The sequence below is a fragment of the Equus asinus genome, chromosome 19 (genome assembly GCF_041296235.1).
Source record: "Equus asinus isolate D_3611 breed Donkey chromosome 19, EquAss-T2T_v2, whole genome shotgun sequence".
Lineage (NCBI taxonomy): Eukaryota > Metazoa > Chordata > Mammalia > Perissodactyla > Equidae > Equus > Equus asinus.
In genome coordinates, this window is record NC_091808.1 from 16,458,692 (window position 1) to 16,479,871 (window position 21,180).

The following is a 21,180-nucleotide window of genomic DNA, read 5'->3' on the forward strand; positions in this document are numbered from 1 at the left end:
GGTCCGTCACTCATCCTGGGCGTAAGGCACCTGGCCTTATCCCGCTGCTCCAATACAGAAGCCTCTAGTGGCTAGGCTGGTTGTTGAAAACTTGGACTGGGCCCTGAACCCATCACCAAAATAGCTCTTGCAAAAGGGAAAAATCAACAGTGCGGTGCAGCGGTCTCAGAAAAGAAAAATGTTCCCAATCCCAATAATACGGAGCTCGCTTCAGAGCTGTTAAATCCCTCAAGTGTATTTTTCAGCCTATTCTACTTTTTTGACAGTCCTGTTTTATAGGAGGATTCTTAGGTTTATTAATCAACAATCATGGATCAGCAGGACCTCCTGTTGGATCTACAGCAAAGTAATAGGAAAATGGAGTCAGTTCCAACCCGCATTAAACCTCACTGGGAAGCAACTGTTTCATCTACAGAAGGAATAACTGACAGATGATGAAGACCCTCCTAGCTCTAAAACTTGGCCTCTATGCCACAATCCATCAGACTTCCATTCACCGAGAGACTGCTCAAGGCCCGCCCTGTTGGGGCCAGGATCAACACGCACACAAGACACAGATCCTGCTGTTGAGGACCTCACCATCCCACGGGTTAACCACGGATTGAGATAAACTTTCTCCTTCTCATATAAGATATTAAGGCACTAGGCTGAAGGCACTTGGGAAGAATTTATTAAAATAACTAAAATAAAAGCTATTAGAGAAGTCCTTCTGTTTTAAATATAAAGGACTGCTTCTGTGTTTGCCATCCAAGAGAAACTGGAGCGCTAGTTGGTTATTTTGAAGTGGCCGTGTTTTTCTCCTTTAAGAAGACATACATATTGTACTTGAAGCAATTCTACCAGACCCCCAAATAGATATTTTATCACTTAGTGTAAAAAACACAAATATGACAACTAGCAATCTTGGGCTATCGGGAAAAAACATCCAGTCAACAAATGCCATCAACATTGTCTCTTGTCAGAGGAAAAGACAAGGGAGTGAACACATCCCAACCTTGTTTTCACGTTTATCCTAAACTTTGGTAATCTGCACCAGTGAGGTAGTTTGGAAGAGATGTGAAGTTAGAAGTATGGACACAGTACCTAGATTCCAACTCCTCTGCTTCCCATGACAGAAATGTACCTCCTACTGAAAGTAGGGATTGTATTTTTAACCCTATGCCTGCAACAAAGGCTGGCCCATCCATTATCTCTGAAGTAGAGACACTTTGATTGTTTCCATGATGGTGGGGAAGGGTTTGCCTAAATCATGTAGCCGCCCTTGCCCTGGTTCCCCTTGGGACAGAGCAAAACGGGCTGGCCTTCGTCAGCCCTGCAGCTGCAACCTTCATGTGAGCCTAAAAGACTTAGCTGGGTATAGACAATTTCAATATTTCCAGCTGCAAGACAAAGGAAATGACTCAGCCGCATCCAGTGTCAGAGAAACAGGAGAAAGAAATGGCCAACTCAAACAGCACAAACGCACGTTTCTCACAGTGACAGGCCCAGTTTCTCTTACAGTGCTCTGGGCTTATTCTTGTTGTTGCAGTTACTGTTTGTTCTTTGCTCTTTCAGTTTGATGTACAATTGTATAAAGAACCTTTAAACTAGAGATCTCTGTCAAACCATACTGGTGAATACAATAAATAGCCCACATTTGTGTTGTAGCAAAAACTGACGACAAAAAATTCATTTGCAATCTGTAGGACTATAAGGAACTTACGTCCATGCTTTGAGTTTACGAAAGGACTTCTGGCATGGCTGGATTAAACCTCTGGAGATCCTATGAAAGGAAGAGATCAACTCCCTAATACGTATCTAAAAATAAGATTTTATGTACGTCAAATTAAAACTGCTGATGTCTAGATTTTTTTCAATGGCAAAATTCTAGATAAATTCATCAGAGCAGAACTCCTCTCGTTTTTAGTGCCTCTGCTTTCTTATACATGGACTTTAACTTCTTACTGGACAACACAGCTGAGGTTGGGTGGTCAAGATGGCTCCCTCACTACCAAGCATGAGACTAAAATTCATACCTTTGTGAAATTGCAAAAGACTGTGTCATGGGCTTTTAATAAAATTCTCCAAAGGAAGGAAATTCATGGGCTTTATAATAACTTAAAGGCCTTTGGTTATTGTGGTTATTCAGGTATGACAGCTTTATTCTAAAACACTGACGCCTGATCAGCTGGGGTATAACTTTATTTCAGTGGCGCTCCTTTTACATTGTTTTGGTATTGAGTAATACCAAAAAGGATTTATAGTCGAATTGTCTGCATCTGTTAAAATATGTTGTGTCCTATTCCCTGCTTGGACAAAAAATGGATCTAATTTCAAGGCCATGGGTCAATAGACTCCTGGATCCTTCAACCACTGTGAAGCCACAGGGATGCTGGCCAAAAACCTCATGCAGAACAATTGAGAAGGTTCGCTTTTTCATGTGTGAAATGCTTTGTTACTCAAGGTACTATCTGCTACCATCTTGTTTAATGTTGCTGAACCCAACCCAGGCTCTGGCCCAGGGCTTAATGTTTAACAATCACAGGTCCGAAGATAGATTATCAATAAATTAGAAGGCAACTCAATGAAGTTGCCCCAAGTACCTAAAGGGGAGGAGACACAGAAGCAATATCTAGCAACGGAGATGACTTGGAAACTAGACATTCTTTTTACTTGACTGACTTACTAATTACTTAACACTTAGTGACTAATTATCAGAAACCTCCTTCTGACTGGCTCCTTACAACCAGCCTACAGGATTGTCACTTACTGGCACAGGACAATCAGACAGAGCAAACTATCTGATTCTGAAAGCAGGTCTTGTCTCATAAGAGGTTTCATCTTATGATACAGCTTAAAAAATTCTTCACCTTACAGCAAAGTTTCATGTTCATCTTTAAATACACTCATTTAAAAAGTGCTTATTTTGTGCCTACTAAGTTCCATGAGCCGATCCAGCCACTAGGGACACACCAGTGAGGAGGAAAAACAAGGCTCCCAGCCCCACGGACCTGCCATTCTGGTTCAGATGACACTCACACAATGTGAGTCAACTGCACTGGAGACATCTCATCGGAGAGCGCCTTTCTTTCCTAGCTCGTCTTACATAAAGAGGCCATTTGGGAAGAAAATTAAAACCATTTCTGTTACCGTGAAAACCTTTTGGAATTTCAATGTCCTAAAACACGTGCTAAAGCAGGTCTTCCAAAAGACCTCCTTGTCTAACAGCAAATGAACCTATTTCTAAGCAAATGACAAGGATGACTGTTTCTTTTTTTTTTTTTAAAGATTTCATTTTTTTCCTTTTTCTCCCCAAAGCCCCCCGGTACATAGTTGTATATTCTTAATTGTGGGTCCTTCTAGTTGTGGCTTGTGGGACGCCGCCTCAGCGTGGCTTGATGAGTGGTGCCATGTCCGCGCCCAGGAGTCAAACCGACGAAACACTGGGAGCCTGCAGCAGAGCACATGGACTTAACCACTCAACCACGGGGCTGGCCCCAGGATGACTGTTTCTAAGCACGACCAGAAATGAGGAGACCTGCTCTAATCCATGTGGGTTTCCACATAATAGATTCATCCTATTTCAAAACCTGCATAAAAGTTCTGCACTATTGTATAAAAATGCATTGGTTGACATGACCTAAAGGATCAAATTATCAAAGTCTTAAAAGTAACATGATTTATTAACAAATGGTCTGTTCAAGCAGAAAAGAAAAGAAATGATCTCTTCAAGCTCTGTATGGCAAATTATTTTACACACTGTCTCCTAAATGTTCCAGTTGTGCTAAGCAACATCTGTCATACTTAGTGAAACCGCCACCTTAAATTATTGTGATGTTTAGTTAAAAGGACCTAATTATTCTTCAAAACTGTCATTTTTTTGAGGACATGAATAATTCTAAGCCGTTTCTTAACCTGTAAAATGATTCCACCTTTCTAAACGAGGAAAATTATTAAAAGGCTTATAGTCATTTCCTACCTGATCCTACAGCCACAGACTGTATCTTTATTCGCCACAGAGAAACATCAGCATCTGTCACCATAAATAAATCTCTTCAGTTGCAAATTTGATTCCATAGTCAAAGAAAAAAATAAACTTATTTAAAATATTTATTCTCTCACTGGGATGTTTTCTTTTCTTCCTTTATGCCTTCTAAGAGGATAGTTATTTAAAAATGAGAGTTTTGTGCTCCGGAACACCAAACTTCCCTTTATGCTCCTCAAATAATTTCCTTAGCTCCTCCATATAGGTCTTATGCAACTCCTCAATCTGCTCTGGAGTCGGGTGCAGAGTCTGCTGAACAGGAATTGGGCGGCCAACTGCAAAAACAGAGAACACATCATGCATAAGGAACCAAAACCACTCCACCGCCGACTCCTGCCTCGAATGGCCAGCCCTGGAAAGATATGCCAATCAGAAGCCGTCAGGCCGGCTGGCTCCAATCCCTTTTTCATTTTACTGGCTGCCTCCAGTGGTCACACCATCCCCTTCGATAACAAATAAAGAACTTTCCTTCTCAGCAGATGCTGGATTGTCAGGACCCTGGTGTTTTTGACTCTGAGTCAAGTGAACCTCTGTGCTGGCTGTGGCTGTGAGGGAAGAGGACATGGCTGTGTGTGCACGTCACCAGCATTCTCCCTCCCGGACAGCTGACAGCCGGACCACAGTGCCCTATTGTGACCGCCTGCGAAACCTTCAATCATAAGCTATCACCCTCTGTTGTTTTTAATGTCATCCTAAACAATTTTAAAAAGATATACCTTTACAGCTAAGAGTCTGTACTAGAAAACACGTGTAATCACAAATATTCCACTGTCTGTAACAGTGGAAAAGCCTCCAATGAAAAGTCCAAATAGAAAAATTATTAAATAAATCACAGAACATTCATTCAATGGAATCCTAGGCAATGTTTTTAAAAAATGAAATAATATTTTTGTAACTATGTGGTGAGGAATGTTAACTAGACTGGTTGTGGGGATCATTTCACAATATATATGAATATCAAATCGTTATGTTGTACACCTGAAACTGATATAAAGTGATACGTCAATTATACCTCAAAAAAATGAATGTATTTGTGTACACACACACAGACACAGCTATCTAAAAAGTATTAAGTGGGAAAAAAGTTGTAAAATAATACACTATGACCCCATTAATGAAAAAGTATTTACATTTCTAGGTGTATTATAAGCTTTTAGTGTATTACACGTCTGGAAAGACAGACTGATAACCGGTACCTAGCGGGCGGGAGGCAAAGGGCAGGGAACTTTCGCTTTATCTGTATTGTATGCATTTTCTACAATGAGAACGTATTTGAGTTTTACCTGTATAATAAAAAATGAACTAATTAATTTTTTAAAGCCTGGTAACTTATATACATATTTTAAAGAGCGTTTACATAACCAATATTTTACAGACTACAGATACACGTGGCTTCGGGGTCCGCTCTCCTGGAGCCTCCGTTATTCACTGCGCCCTCTGTTGGTCCCATGCTGCTACTGATGCCAAGGGCTGAAAATGGACAGGATGTTCAAGGATCCCCTGGGCAGCAAACTGCTTCTGTGTATCACCTTTGATTAGCTTGGGCACGAGGCCAAGCCGGGCCGTAGGTAACAGACTGGAAGTCGGACGGGAGGAGATTCCCTCTGGCCTACCCTAGGTCGCGTCATTCTACATCCACGGCTCGAATGCATGTCAGTAACAAGGTGGTTAGTTAAGAGAAAACCAAGTAAATGTCGTCACAGACAAAGAAGGAAGGGATAAATGATATCAGTATGGGAGAAGCGGGGGCACAGAGAAGGGAATTGATACACACACATGCACATACAATATAATGTATTATATAATAAGGAGATATATATATATATATATATATATATATATAAAATGTATCTCCAAATGCACACACACATATCCTTACTGCAATATTAATAGTCACAAATTTCTAAGTTTTTAACCAGATATAGCCTCAAGAAGCTCATGTACAGTTTTCTTTGATAGCCTGGATGTCACACTTATATACAGGCATACCTCATTTCACTGTTTGCTTTCTTACGTTTCACAGATACTGCGTTTTTTTACAACACCCTCCACCAGCAAAAAGATTACGACTCACCGAAGGTTCAGATGACAGTTAGCATCTTTTAGCAAGGAAGTATGTTTGACTTAAGGTACGTGCATTATCTTTTTAGACATAATGCTATGGCACATGTAATAGACTACGGTAGAGCGTAAACATAATTTTTATATGCACTGGGAAACCCCAAAATTTGTGTGACTCGCTTTATTGCAATATTCGCTTTATTGCGGTGGTCTGGAACAGAACTTGCAATACCTCCGAGGTACGCCTGCATAGGAGATGTCAGTCCTTTATAATTCAACATAAAGAACTGGACACATAAACATCTCGCTGTCAGTCGTGCTTGAAATATGGATTGGGAGAGGCTAACGTGGTGACGGGGCGGAAGTGGAGCTGGTGTAGCACAAACAGCCCCAGGCTAGACCAGATCTGGTGCTAGCTCACCAGCAAGTACACTGAGCTAGTGAGGAACTTCCTGCCTGGCCTTAATTTTCACATGTGTAGGATAAAAGAGTGAAATGATGATCTTGAAGGTTCCTTTCAGCTCTGAATTTTATTGTTTGAGGAAAAAACTGAGAAATCTCCATGCATCTTGAGAATCTTCATTCCAAACTACGAGCAAATTCATGGTTTGATAGAAATAGCTTCTGTTTCTTACTGAAATTATCCCAAGCAGAGAGGTCAAGTGCAACTATTGGGGTGGGAGCGGGGACTTATAAAGAGACACAGTGATCTAAGATTAAATGTGCTGTTCCCAGCTGACTTTAACGAGGACCGGTGAATTCTGAATTATTGAGTCTTATTTCTTATGAGCTATCCTACAGTTAATTTCAATCCTGTTCTTTTCTTGCTAAACAGTTTTTACCATATTTCAGAGAGTTCTTCCAGAGAGCTCAAACATAGCCATATATATTGAATTTATCATCATAAGACTTTTCCCCTTAAAGTGTGAGACAGACGTAATCACCCTTGCCTTTCTTATTTACGTGCAGAGAACTGACCTGCTGAAAGTTCCTAAGTTACACAGAAAAACAGAGGAAATTAAGATTTACACCCAAAACTCCTGCCCCTCCTTACTAAACTAACCCCAAATGGGATTAGAGAGTAAGAAGATTTTCTCAATTGCTTTTTAGGGATAAAGACGGAGATAACAAAACAAAACTTGGCAAATCTGAGGAGAGTCCCTTGTGCCCTAGAAGACCAGAATTCATTCTCGCCACAAAAAGGAGATTTTTACCACTAAGGAGGAGAAAACGATGTTTTCAACATAAGACTAAGTCGCAAACTGCTGGATAACTCTCTCTTTACAACACAAAAGAAAAAACAGCTGCATCAGGCTGCTCTTGGAAATAGAACTCCTTGTCCTCGAAAAATCAGCCCACATCTATTGTGGCAAAGTTAGGAATCGCAGCTATTGTGTATGTTTCAGTGCTTTTTATAGCTGGCACGCTCATTTGTTGCATTTTCCAATTCCATCCAAAATTGAAGATTAGTTATGCATTTGCTGTCTCACCCAGCAGTCTTGCTCTGATTTCTATGATGCTGTGTTGTATTTCCCTAAGTTGAAGAAGGAGCAGCTTCATGAGCCACTGCACCTACAGCTGGGGAAGAGTTTGGAAATGGGCATTATTTTCTTCTCCTTGAGGCAAAGAGTAGATCTTTCACAGTAAGAAATCTTTGTTCTATTTTTCTGGAATTGTGAAAATTCCACAGTTGTTTCTCTCTTTAATGGTCTCACGCAGGAACTACTCTTTCTTTAGATGCTATGTAGCTGTACACTAGAGAAAGAACAGGCAGGGGGCTGTGTGGCAGAGTAGGGTTGTGAAGAGGCAAAATGTGGGTGCCCGATGAAACCTGGGTTCAAGTGCAACCTCTGGCTTATGGTGGAGGCTCAAAAGATGGCCAAGGTAAGTGTGTGTGTGTGTAAGTATGTATACGTATGCATACGCACACACACATACTCATGAACACTTACTGAGCATGTAATACGTCATACTGGGCACCATTCTAACCTTTTTAATATTATAATCTCTTTTAATCCTTACTTTACAATTAGAACTTAATTTATGTTCCCTTGCCTTCCTTTCTATTTCAGAGAATCCCTTAGCCTGCTTTTTCCCATCAGGATAGAATAATAACTTGAAATATAATGGACTACTTTTGTCCTCAAGTGCGTTCAATGCGATTTTATTTAAATAAAGTACATTCCCTTCCCTTTCTTTTGTTATTAAAAAAAAATTCAAACCTACAGGAAAAATAATGCAATAAGCACTTGCATACCCTTCCTCTAGACTCACCAATTTTTAACATTTTGCACACACATACAACATGAACAGCCACGTGCCACATAACATTTTGGTCAAAGACGTACCACGTATACAAGGGTGGTCCCATAAGATCAGCACCATCCAGCCTAGGTGTGTGGTAGGCTATACCATCTAGGTTTGTGTAAGTGCACTCTCTGATGTTTGCATGACAAAATCACCTAAGGACACATTTCTCGGAACACATCCTCATTGTTAGGTGACAAAAGACTGTATACATACGTATTATTGTTTTTATTTTTGTAGAACAATTTGAAAGTAAGTTGTACATGTCAATAATTTGATCGTGTTCCCATCCTTAAATATTTCAGCTTGTATACTAAGAACAAGAACACTGTCCTTTACAACACCACCATTATCATATCCAAGGAATTTAACCTCCACAGGATATTATTTTGTACGTAATCCACATTCTCACTTGATCAGTCGTCTCCATGATATCCTTTATAGTTGTCTCCTCCCCAGTCCGTGACAGCTGCTGTATATCTTTGAGCCCTCCCTCCTTTTTGTCTTTTAAGACACTGATATTTTTGATGAGTCCAGGCCAGTCATTTTGTATAATGTCCCACAATCTGGGTTTGTCTGACTATTTCCTCATGATTTGATTCAGATTAACATTTTGCAAGAATACTTACAAAGGAAAATCAAAACACATTTGGTAGCTCTCAACAATCTGGCCAGGAAGGCTTCTGCTCGGTATACCAACCCACACTCACCTGGCACCTGGGGTTTACAGGGACTTTCTCACTGTAATGCCCGGAATAACCCAGAGAGAAGGTGGGACGATTATTATAGTCTTCTCTGTAAATTGTAAAATCTGAGGCTCAGAGAAGATAAATGAAACATTCAAAATCACCCCAAGCCAGACCTCAAATCTACACCACTTCCTTTGGTACCTTTGGCTGATGCAGAATAAATACGTTCTTAATGTCCATATTGATTTCTGCATACAGCTGGTACCTGAGCATAGGCCGTAGCCATCGTGTTGGGCCTACAGATGGAAAGAACCAATTTCTTAATGGCACTGTTTATATTTTTTCAGTGTTGCCGTAAGAATCAAACTGAAATAAACACTTCTATCACATCCATAATCAGAAGACAGGCTCATGAGTTAACTGAAAGTCCGTGGAAGTCTGGAGGCTAGAAAAGATGGGGTTGGAGCCCTTGCTGTGTCACATGCAAACACAGCTGAGGAGCATGTCCAGGTAGCCGAAATTCAAATAATCTAACACCAAGGGGGAGAGAGAGTTCTTCTCTATGACGAATGCTAACTAATTAATACAGAAGGGATGCTAGAGTTAGAAAATCACCAGTTTGCAGCCACGACTGTAATAATTGATTCAGGCAAGAATTATCAACGGAAATTAAAACCATCAAGTAAAGTTGGATGGAGAATAGGATAATCACAGTCTCTATGTAACACTACCACCAGGTTGCTTGTTAATAAAGAAGGGGAGAAAATCTTTAGGTTTACATAAGATAAATCTATAAATTTATCTTTACAGTAGAGAAACCCAGCAAACACGTTACCCAAATGATCAAAGTTTAATATCACCAACATAAGACAACTGACATCAAGTGTCTCCTGATGTGACGTACCGAGGAGGACGCAATGCCATTTCTGTGGGATTCTTGTCAAATATGCATAACCGGAATATAAGCATGATGAAACACACCAACCCAAGTTGAAGAACATTGTACAAAACAAGTGAGCTCTACTCTTCAAAACTGCTCACGCCTTAAAGATAAAAAAAAAGTTGAAAAACCATTCCTGTTTAAAGTAGGCGAAAGAGATGTGAAAATTAAAAGTAACGTATGATCCTGCTTAGGGAAATAATATCCCCCCTAAAAAATCACAGCTCACAACGAAATTATTGTGGCAATTGGTAAAATTTGAATAGACTGTACACTAGTTAATAGTACTTTATCAATATTCCACTTCTTGAATTATACTCACAGTTGGAAGAGAATAATCTTGTCCGTAGGAGATACAGAAACGTAATAGGAGCAAAGGGTCATGATGTCTGTACTGACTCAAACAGCTCAGTGATAAGAATAGTAGAAAGTGTATTTATTATACCATTAGAGAGAGAGAAACTAGGAAAATGTTAACAACTGGTGAGTCCAGGAGAAAAAAAGCACACAGGAGTTCATCTTACTACTCATGAAACTTTTCTAAGATTTGACTTTTTCAACATAAAATTTTAAAAATTAAAATCAACACATACTCTGATATATGAAATATCCTCTTTTAAATAACAAGTGTCCCTTGTATCTTGCTTTCTTGTCCAAACAATTTCCAGTCACACCACCCGTAACGGCTCGACTATTAGAACTGAATATTAATTGATCTTAAAAATTTTAATGTGTACTTGTTTGAGTTTTGAAAACTTAAGACTTGCAACCAGACAGGCCTAACTAAAGACTAATTTGTTCATTCACAAGCGTGTCTTGAGTTCCTGCTCTGTGAGAATTATAAGGGAAAACCCCTCCTGGAACTCTGTAATGCAATGTTCTTCTGAGGAACTGCGATTCTTTATTATACATTGTTCTTTTTTTTTTTTTTGAGGAAGATGAGACCTGAGCTACCATCCGCTGCCAATCCTTCTCTTTTTTCTGAGAAAGACTGGCCCTGAGCTAACATCCGTGCCCATCTTCCTCTACTTTATCTGTGGGACACCTGCCACAGCATGGCTTGCCAAGCGGTGCCATGTCCACACCCGGGATCCGAACTGGTGAACCCTGGGCTGCCGAAGCAGAACGTGGGCACTTAACCGCTGTGCCACGGAGCCGGCCCCAACACACATTGTTCTTAAAGTCTAAACTTATCCTCATTTTCTCTCCTGGTTGTCAGGATGCATGTGCTATTTAAATCAGTTTCTCTCCATTATTATATAATGAAACACAACATATGTGAACATTTTACTATTGCGCTTTGACAAAGTGATAATAACATTCATAAAATATGTAAACTACACACCATTTGTGAAATGTGGAAAGAAAATAGATGGTAGATTCTTTATAAATTATGTCCATTGAAAATGACCCTCAGCAAAGAGGAAAGAGGGTTTTGATGGAGGATGCAGAGAAACCTGATGGTTTAGCAAGGTTTTGTGTGAGAAATATGCAGAAGGGGTAACTCTGGCCTGACAATGGCACTTTGAATTTAGTGAGAACACATTTTTAAAGGGATTTAATTAACAGGCCATTAACAGACAAAAGCACTACAGTGTTAGAAAGAATCACATACACTGAAATGAACACTCTGGTTGAAGTTGCTGATGAAGTGGGGTCCAAAAGACGTGTGTGGAAACTACAGGATGGAGAATCTGAGCATCTCTGGACCCCTGTGAGTGAGAAGATTATAGATGAAGTGATGATTTAGGATGAATTCAACTAATATTTAGTGAGTTCTTGTGATGCAAGGGAGAGTTAACAACCTCTGAATTAAGTAGCAGGGGGAACAGAGGAGCGACAAAATACCTTGCCACTCTGGATGCTGCCTGAATTCTGCCTGGGGTATGTCAGGGAGTCAACAAAGAAACAACTCTGGGTTTGAAGGGCATCGATTTAAAATGGAAACGAACATAGTAACTTAGATCACTGTTTCATTATCATATGGTTTCATTCTCTGTTGTATTTGATTGATACACAGCTTTGCTTTTGTTTATGGAATTATAAATATCCTATCGCTGACTTGCATTTATTTCAAGTAAATAAGTCTTTAAATATACATCGCCTGAGGGTCTGGTTCACACACAGCAGGCTGCTCTCAATCATCTGACTCCCACTCAACCACCATAAGATCTTGGCAGCTGAGTCTTTATGAAACGTTCATATTCTTAGCTTGGGTTTCAAAAGGCTTCAGATGATAGCAGGATACTGAGGATGCTAGAGACTAGAAAGGGTGTTTCTCATGTAATCATTGGAGGGGTAAGTGGAGGGATGGACTGAAGCAACTCTCCCTTTTTCTGAATCTTTAAGGGAAGTGCATTGAACAGGCACGAATGAAAACCGGGGCTGTAGTTTTCTGGTCTTTACAATGAATTCAGATTCGGTCACTTTCATTTGACCCTTGACCAATTAATTACTTGTCAGTAGAGGTGTAATCAGGCTAGATGAAATGACAAACCACTTGACTCAAAAAAATAAAGTTTAACCCAACCAAGCGATAACTGTTATCATTTAACTCAACAAAATACACTTGCTTTCAATATCTACAACTTATTTCATGGTGCATATGAGTTCCACCTAATTAAACTTTTAGTTCCTCAACTTTCCTGAATCCCCCAAAATACCACCCACAGTACCTTGCACAGAAGGGATCAAAAATGACTAATTAATATTATCCCACAAAACGTAACCAGCTTATCTCACCAAACACTTAAACTTATCTCAGTATTCCTATTACACTAACTAATCAACAGCCTGTTAACATTCCATGTGAGTTAAATATGGTATTTAGAAATAATGTCATGCGATTGCACGTAAAATGCGAAGCTCTTATAAACTGACAAGAGTAAAATCTCATTCTAATGAAACGGATCTCAAAAACTTTTTAATTTCATTTAATGGTGCCCCACGGTGAAAGGTACTTCCAGTTTCATATCAAGTATACAGTTTTGGTTAATTCTGCTAAGCACCTGACTCAGCACTTTCTCCTTTTCAGCTCTCCATCCCTTTTTGGCCTGAGGAGCTAGTTATTTTACTCTTCAGTCCTTTGATCAATATGGTCTGTCACCCTCCTCCCTCATCTCAATTCCCCCAAACATGCAACTTCTAAAAATAAAATCAGCCTATATTAGAATACATACAAATATAGCTAGTCGTCAAAAGAAAAAATGCTTTTGCTCTAGAAACTGATGTCGATGTGAGTTAAACATGATAAAGACACCTGTTCTAGAGAAATCTGCATATATTAATAGACTCTGATGTAGCTTGGTCATCAAAGAATCACTATGTTATAATCTGCTAAGACAGAGAAACCGATTCATCCTAGAGTATTATTTAGAAACTTTATTTCTAAAGCTGGATTCTACCTGTCGTTCAATAGCAGTATTCTTGAAAGTCATCAATTCCCATTCAAATGGAAAATAAAGTCATTTCATAAATAAAACGCATCCTATAAATGCAGCTCAAATAACATCTCTAGGATTATTATTTTACAAACTTCTTACTCGAAGCCACTCCCTTGCATTAGCGCCACAGTTAATAACAATAAACATTGCTCAAAGTTGAATAATACCTTTACTCATTTTAACAAGCTTTTAGTCTCCAATGTACATACCAACAGTGTGGATAGGCTTCCTATAAGGCACTATGCCAAAACTGTACTGAAAAATCCCTCTGGCGTGGAACAGTGGTAGAGCAAACCCCATGATCTTCTGTAGTTTCTCCTGCACAGTTCGAAGCCATGAGCCTTCAGGGTTGCTAACTTGCTTAAATAGTTCATTTTCACCAAAAGAAAACACAGGGACTAAAGAGGCACTGCAAATAACCAAGGGGAAGAATACGAAGTTTTAATGAAAAGGACTGAAATACCTTATCCTGTCCAGCTGACTTGTGTAACAGATTCCTAACAATTCTTTAATATTCTAGTCTCCCTATACCCCGCTAACTTTCCACTCCGTCCATTGAAACTGACTCACACTTGACATCTTCAGGAGAGGTCCTTAGCAGCCTAGGAATTTGTGGAATTCTATTCTACAGAAAATGAAGGCTCCAGGGAGCTTCTTTTTCACCTACAGTTTTGGCCATAGTTCATTCATTCATTTGGCTGGAAGTTTACACTGTGCCTATAAAATTTTGTACGTTTTTTTGTTTGCTTTGCTTTGCTTATAAAGATATAGTTTACTTGCTGGAAGCTAGGGCACTGAGCTGCCTCAGTGGGAGGGTCATATTCCATTCTCCGTGAACATCTGCTTCTGCTTTTTGGTAAGGTTGATTAGGGAGAGGTCTATGTTCGAGGGCTAGAAAAATTACTTTACTTCTTCGTGTTCATTGAATAATGACTTAACTTTTCAGACCCAGTTACCTGAAATGAGAAGCCACTTACCCATGGGTCAAAGCCAGCTTAACAAATCCTTTCCGCTGGCGGATGAACAGAGTGAATTTTCCAGGATGAGCATCCAGCGATTCTTTGGCGCCCCCAAGGATAATCACTGAAATGTTCCCACCTCCCTCCTTGCTCAGCACGTGGGACACACTTCTCTTAGAAACTGAGACTGCCCCTTCGTGAATAAAACAAAAGGTGTAACTAATTATCCTTTTTAAAAAATTAAAACATTTTTATAATATTCTATGGTATCCGTGAACATTTAACAAAATTTCCTACATTGCTTACATTTGGAGCACCTTGCAGGTTTCAAATTTCATCATAGCCAAATCTTTGGCAATGTATTCCATTAATAAGATCTGACATTTTGGCAGGTGATGGGTTAGATCTTTAAAATGTCACTTGATCCTTACCAGGTCTGCCACTTGTCTGGGTAGGTTGTACACTGCTCAACTCTACAGACTCCATTTATATTGCATCCTAAGTAAAAGATGCCCCTGGAGTTGTTCAGTGCACAACCTGCATAGCTGTTCATGGTGGCCTTAATCATTATCCTGGCAAATCCTTGCTCAAAACTACAAAGTATATCCTCTAGGAGGTTGCACTGGATCTTCTGAACCCAAAACGGCCTGTTTTCAAATATTCTATATGGCTTCTTGTTTCCCAAATGTGGATTTATAATGTAAATGGTTTAAAAAATTCAGACATTTGAGAAACAACCTGGGATCACTTGCCAGATCTCTACGTGGTTCCAAAATGTCTAGTCTGATTTTGGTAAATTGTTTCTTAAAATAGTTACATAATTGTTCAGTCTTTGTAAAAGGCTTTTGCACATGAAAATAACTGTAAAGACTCCTTTTCAGGTTTTAAATACCTATCTACTCTTGGAGGGACATACTAGGAACTCTTGGAGGAAAAGAAAACCATGAAAACACACACCCCCTCACGACGCATATTTCAGAGACAATCGCTTTTAAATGTCTTACTGTTTCCTTCCATTCTTGGTTTGATCTATTTTTTCAGTCATAAAAGAATGTGCTAGAAAGGCCTTAAAAAGTCACAGCATACCTCATCTCTTAAAGGAAAATTATATGCTCATTTTACTGTGGGTTCCTATTACCAGGAGAATATAAAATTGAGACAGGATGCTGAATGACCACCCACTCTCTTAAGAGAAGAGGTAGAGGGCAGTGGGGAAGAGAGCAGACAATCTGAGCCTCGATGGGTCTCAACTTCCACTGAGTTCAGTGCAAAAGAGCAGATGGAGTGGAGTAACAGATGGGGATAAAGACAAAAGATTTTACTCTAAGAAACTGTAAACCCCACTGGGTTTGGGAGGGAACATTCTGTGTGGTCCTGCCACCCTAGAACGTTGTAGAAATAGTGATCTGCCTTCACTTACCGAAGCTCAGCACATATTCTCGGAAGAGAGGACACCAGAACCAAAACGAGAGCAAGTGAACATATGCAGTACAGCCGGGAAACAGCTCCTTGAAGTCTGAATAATTGGTACAAAAGTTTCCAAAGGCTCCAGCAACAAGCACTCCATGGGGGTGAAATCCGAATATGTAGTTGTGACTTGGATCCAAATCCCAAGTTTTGAGGACCTACAGCACATTTATATTGAGATACAGAAGAAAATGTTCCCTCATCAGTTTCCAATAAGAAACCAAAGGACCCGCGATTAGTTCTTATATCAAGAGGAAACAGAGAATATGATTTGTCTTAGTTCCCTGTGTTAGAACTGTTCCCAATTATTTCCTGAGTCCAGGAAATAGCTTTCACATAGCCTTCTAAATTATGTCAATTTAGCTTAGAGTCCATTGAGTAACGTGGGCTGAATTGCAGGCTTTCTCCCTCTAAAAAGGGAAAAGTTTGAACTATATGTGATGAAAAATTTTCATTCATCTAAAACTCAAAATAATACTATATAAAACAATTCTACTCACGTGAATCGGAAAATAGTCCTTAAAGTACCTCCAAACGGTCCAGTTTCTGACCCAGTTGGATCTCCTGCCTCCTTGCTCTGGGGTACGCCGGTCAAAGTACAACCACGTCAAATAAGGAATGTAGAGGAACCAATAGTTACGTATGATCAGTATCACGAAGATTCCAGTGCACACCTGTGCTGTAAGAAAGGGAAGAACCTCAGGAATCAGGGTCAGTTAGCACCTGCTCGTGTGCTGCACAATCACTGGCCCATGGTAGGGAGATTTAATCCATATAAAGTGTGTTAAACTGACCCTCAGTTCAAGCGAGCTGATAGAACAAGCGACGGTATAGGATTATTTAACATTTATTGGATGTTTACCATATGCCAAGCATTGTACTGTGTATTCTACCAAAATATTTTTATTTAATCCTCATGCAAAGCAGACACAGTCCTTTTAATATCGTTTTTATACAACAGACTATGGAGGCTCAGAGAGATTAAGTGAATTGCCCAAGCCACACAGAATGGAAGTGGTTTATCTGTCTAAATTCAAAGTCCACTCTTAGCCACAGCCCTCCCCGACGTGACACATGGAGGGACCAGCCCTGACAGGAGGGATGCAGAGGAATTCCTACCACAGGTGTTCCCCTTGACTGAGCAGCCCACATAGAAAGTGCATCCCAGTGACAAACTTCATTTTCAGGAACTCTATTGCCAGACATAGAAATGGCACAGGAGCGACCTTCAACATCTCAGCTCACGTCACTTCCTGCAACATTTCATAACGACAGAGCAATCCTGATTGTTCATGCACCTTGTGAAATACCTTCAAACTATATGACGCAAGAACTGATAAAACTTGACCTGGGGACTAGTGACCAGAATGTTTGTCTTAAGGCAATACATTAAGATAAGCTAGATATTTTCTTTTCATATCTGTGCTATGTATTATAGTAAAAAATACCTATAAAAGGAGAACTACAACCAAGGGGGGAGCATGAAGACATAAAGCCTGGCACACAGTAGTGTTCAATAAGTGCCAGCTATTACTATCACTTTACAGAGCGCCCCTGCCCCTTTCTCTTCCACTCTGGGCTGCGACCTCTAATCCAGTGCTGACTTCAACCTCCAAAACTCCTACCCACTCCCTATCCACCTCGTGAAAAAGAGCTTTGTCCACAAATGATCCGTCATGATACCTGAGCAATAGCACCTGGATCTATCATTGTTTTATAGATATATATATATACTTTTGCCAAAAATAGAACATGTATTTATATTTCTGGAAATACATAACTCGATGTGTTTCCCAGTATAGATTTAACCCCAGTATAGAACTGAACAGCATCAGAGGACTGACTTGCTCTCTCCAGAGTGGGTTAAAGGTTAAAGAGTGCATGAAAGGTTAAGGAAGCATGGGCTCTCCACCCCTCTGTGGGGTTTTGTTGCATTCTAGAACTGCCAACAAAGTTCCCAGGAGTCCAAAAGACTGTCCTCTGCCCTTGTTCCTACCAGGATCATTCTCTTTCGCTTCATCCGCTTCCTTCTACCCAGGTCTGAGTGCTGACAATTTACCAGTGTTAGTTAATTTTCTGTTTATTTCACTAAAATGTGCAAAGAAATTTACAAGAAACTTAGGTAGGTCTCCTTATTCTCTGCTCCAAGCTAGATCAGGTAAGCCATGATGGAGCAGGAAAGGGAGAGAATAGGTACTGAGCAGTGACCATCTTCCATAGCCAATCTCTTTTACTCCTCACAACCCTCAAGGTACACATGACTGTCCCCATTTTCCATCTTGGAAGAAATATAGGAGATAGAGGAACAAGTTAATACCACAAAGAAGCAATCAGATAAATCCAGAAGGTGAGGCATCTTGCAGGACAGAGAACGTGCTTCTTCAAGGCTTTGTAGACAAGAAAACAAATGGGGGACACTGTTCTGAATTAAAAGACACATAAAAACTAAATGTACCTCGAGGGTCTTGTTTGGATCCCGGTTCCAAGAAACCAACAATAAAAGTCTACTTTTGCCATAATTTAGGAAATCTGAGAATGAACTGGTTTAGGTGTTTTTAAGCATTATTGTTAATTATGCTACATGTGACAATGGTAGTATGATTATGTAAAAAATACTTAATGTACACATGCATACTAAAGTATTCAGGATTAAAATATCATAATGTGATTTGTTTTAAAATATTTTTACAAAATAACAGATAAAACTAATATGGCAAATTGTTTATTATAAAGCCAGGTAATGAGTATATGGGAGTTCATATCCTTCTCTCTAATTTCCATATGTTTAAAATTTTTCATAATAAAATTTCCAAAATACATAATATAAAACAATATGCTCATGTAACACAAATGTCAAATGCACGCAATATAAGCATTTAAACGAATTGCCTATCGAGCCACTGTAGTTTGATTCAAATTAGGAATCAAGGGTCATGGCCAAGTCACTAGTCCACTCTCACATTGGACACCCTTGGCTCCACCACTGCCTTTGAGCCATGTGACCTTGAGCAATCTACGTCACCTCTGACTTCTCTCATCTGCAAAATGAGTTCAGGGGTAGCCCCTACCTCACAGGGTTAATATGAGTAGAGAGACGTGGGGTAGCTGGCTTTCCTTCTGGGGGACCCAGTGGAGGCTGTTATTCAATCCATACCTTCCATGGACCACGCACATGCTGGGTGCTCCCTCACCAAGCTTGTGTGCTAGGAATGCAATGCAGATCTTTCTCGACTAACCCCTGACATACATGAATACAAGCAATGACAAGCGCCATGAAAACAAAAAGGACAGTGGGCCATCAGAGGTGTGCCGATTGATCAGCAAGGTCAGGGTCCAAGTTCAAGCCACTAACGCGGGCAGCATAGTGGTTAAAACAGGGACTCTTGGGTAGTATTCCTGGGCTTACATCCAGCTCCTCTACCTCCTACTAGCCGTGTGACCTTGAAGAATTTACTTCATCTCGTGGTTCCCTCATCTGTCCACTGGGTGCAGGAATGAACAATCCTGACCTCACGGGGTGGTTGTGAAGATTACACGGTTAATAGCGTCTGGTGCTTAGAAGAGTACCTGGCACACAGTCCCCCACAAGTGTATCTGTTATGATCTCGATGGCCCTTTGGTCCAGAGCAAAAGGCAGTGTAACGTCATCAACCCTGTCTCACAGTTCGGTCTGTGAGCACTTAATGAGTTAATGTTTCAAATTTCCCTTTTCAGGAAACCCCAGCTGCACAGTAGAGTCGCTGGGAGCCTCTGTTTAGAAAATCAATCAATCAATAATCCTGATGCAGGGCTCAGTTTTGTAACAAATGAAATAGAAATTCTAGAGACAGAGCCTGGGCATCAGATTTTTTAGGAGCTCCTCCAGTGATTCTATCTAATGTGCAGCCAACGTTGAGAACCACTGATGTAGGCATTCGAAATCTAAAACCAGGGGCCAGCTGAGTGATTAAGTTCGTGTGCTCTGATTTGGTGGCCTGGGTTTGGCCAGTTCGGATCTTGGGTGCAGACCTACACATGGCTCATGAAGCCATGCTGTGGTGGCGTCCCACATAGAAGAACTAGAAGGACCTACAACTAGGATATACAACTATGTACTGGGGCTTTCGGGAGGAAAAAAAAGAAAGAGGCAGATTAGCAACAGATGTTGGCTTACTACCAATCTTCCTCACCAAAAAAGCAAAAGAAAGCATACCTTAAAAGAAAAAGTAAAACCATTTCAAAAGTGCCAACGTCTAAAGTGCAATGAGTTTATTACTGTTATTATTATTGCAGCCTCATCAGTGCACAACCCATGATCTTACAGCACACAGATGATTTTAGCCTTCAGAGGAGTTTAAGTTTCCACTAATTTCTCTCTCCTCTCATACCATCCTCCATTTACTCCAAGAGCAGAACAAACATCCAGAAGAAAAAAAAAGCGCTCAGGCAAGCCCCCAGGCCCACCTAGTGACCGCCTCAGGTACGTTTCTCCACGGGCTTAATTTGGGAACCCGCCAGAACACACCCTTGGTTGGAATTATTTAGACAGAGGCCACTCAACCCAACGTTTGGTGCAGTCTTCTGTGCTGCAAGGTACCTTTCTGGCTCTGCAAGACCTTCAACCTGGAAAAGCTAACAGAGGCGTGTCATGAGGGTGGGGAGAGGAAGGAATCAGCTTTTAAATACCTGGGAATTGTTTTTCCATTTATGAGTTGACAATTCAAGAAACGAGTTTCCCACATTTTGAGGGGGATAAAGTGCAAAGTTCTCCAGCTCGATGGGGTGGTGGTTACATTTGCCAAAACTTACAATCTGTGCCTTTTATTGTAGGGAGGGTACACCTCAATTAAAAAAAAAAATAGCACAGGGGAAAATAAAGTTGGCAAATTGTCGTTGGCTACGAGGTTCATGTGGGGAGAGCAGCCAAAGAGGAGAGTGCCAAGAACTCTCTCTTGGACCTGCCAGCTCTGGCTTACAAGGGAAGAAGGGCTGGAGGCTCTAAGCGCGTCCTTGGACAAGGACTATCCGGGAGCAGGGAGAAGGAGCCCCCTGCCCCGTGCTGTTCTGCCTGGATCTTGCTCAGCCAGGGGCGCGCGAGGTCCTTACCGAGCAGCAGGAAGCTGAGCACCCACTGCAGCACCGCCGCCGTCTGCAGCCGCCGCGCCAGCGGGATGTTGAGCGGCGCGAATTCGATCTTCATGTCTCCGTTCGGGCGAGGATCGCGCCGACCTGGCCGCCTGGAACCTCGCTGCGCCGCGACGCCGGCTCCGGGGACCAGGAGGAGGTGGCGGCCCGGGAGTGGGCGGGGACT

General features: G+C 40.8%; 1 protein-coding gene across 3 annotated transcripts; it reads right to left on the reverse strand.

Annotated features, from left to right (window-relative positions):
- Positions 1-4,075: 4,075 nt before the first annotated feature.
- MOGAT1 (monoacylglycerol O-acyltransferase 1) lies at positions 4,076-21,180 on the reverse strand. 3 transcript variants are annotated; one of them, XR_011495538.1, is made up of 7 exons: positions 20,976-21,171; positions 16,391-16,569; positions 15,844-16,048; positions 14,442-14,616; positions 13,674-13,873; positions 9,986-10,124; positions 4,076-4,299 (listed from the first exon to the last, which is right to left on the reverse strand). XR_011495538.1 is itself a non-coding variant. In XM_014843250.3 (6 exons), the coding sequence occupies exons 1-6, from the start codon at positions 21,067-21,069 to the stop codon at positions 4,145-4,147; spliced, it is 1,008 nt and encodes a 335-aa protein (XP_014698736.3). In that variant the 5' UTR covers positions 21,070-21,180; the 3' UTR covers positions 4,076-4,144. The 3 variants fall into 3 exon arrangements, 2 of the variants coding, with proteins under 2 accessions (XP_014698736.3, XP_070345750.1); XM_014843250.3 differs by lacking the exon at positions 9,986-10,124 and having other exon boundaries at positions 20,976-21,180; XM_070489649.1 differs by lacking the exon at positions 4,076-4,299 and having other exon boundaries at positions 9,986-11,733; positions 20,976-21,175.

Bases quoted from the DNA above. Each gene is read 5' to 3' on its own strand.
- MOGAT1 (XM_070489649.1), bottom strand. From the start codon at position 21,069: ATGAAGATCGAATTCGCGCCGCTCAACATCCCGCTGGCGCGGCGGCTG. The intron at 16,049-16,390 runs GTGAGTAGAATT...AATGTGCTGTAG, and splicing joins AGGACTATTTTCCGATTCAC to GTCCTCAAAACTTGGGATTT. The intron at 11,734-13,673 runs GTATGTACATTG...TCTCACTCACAG, and splicing joins GAAGCCTATCCACACTGTTG to GGGTCCAGAGATGCTCAGAT.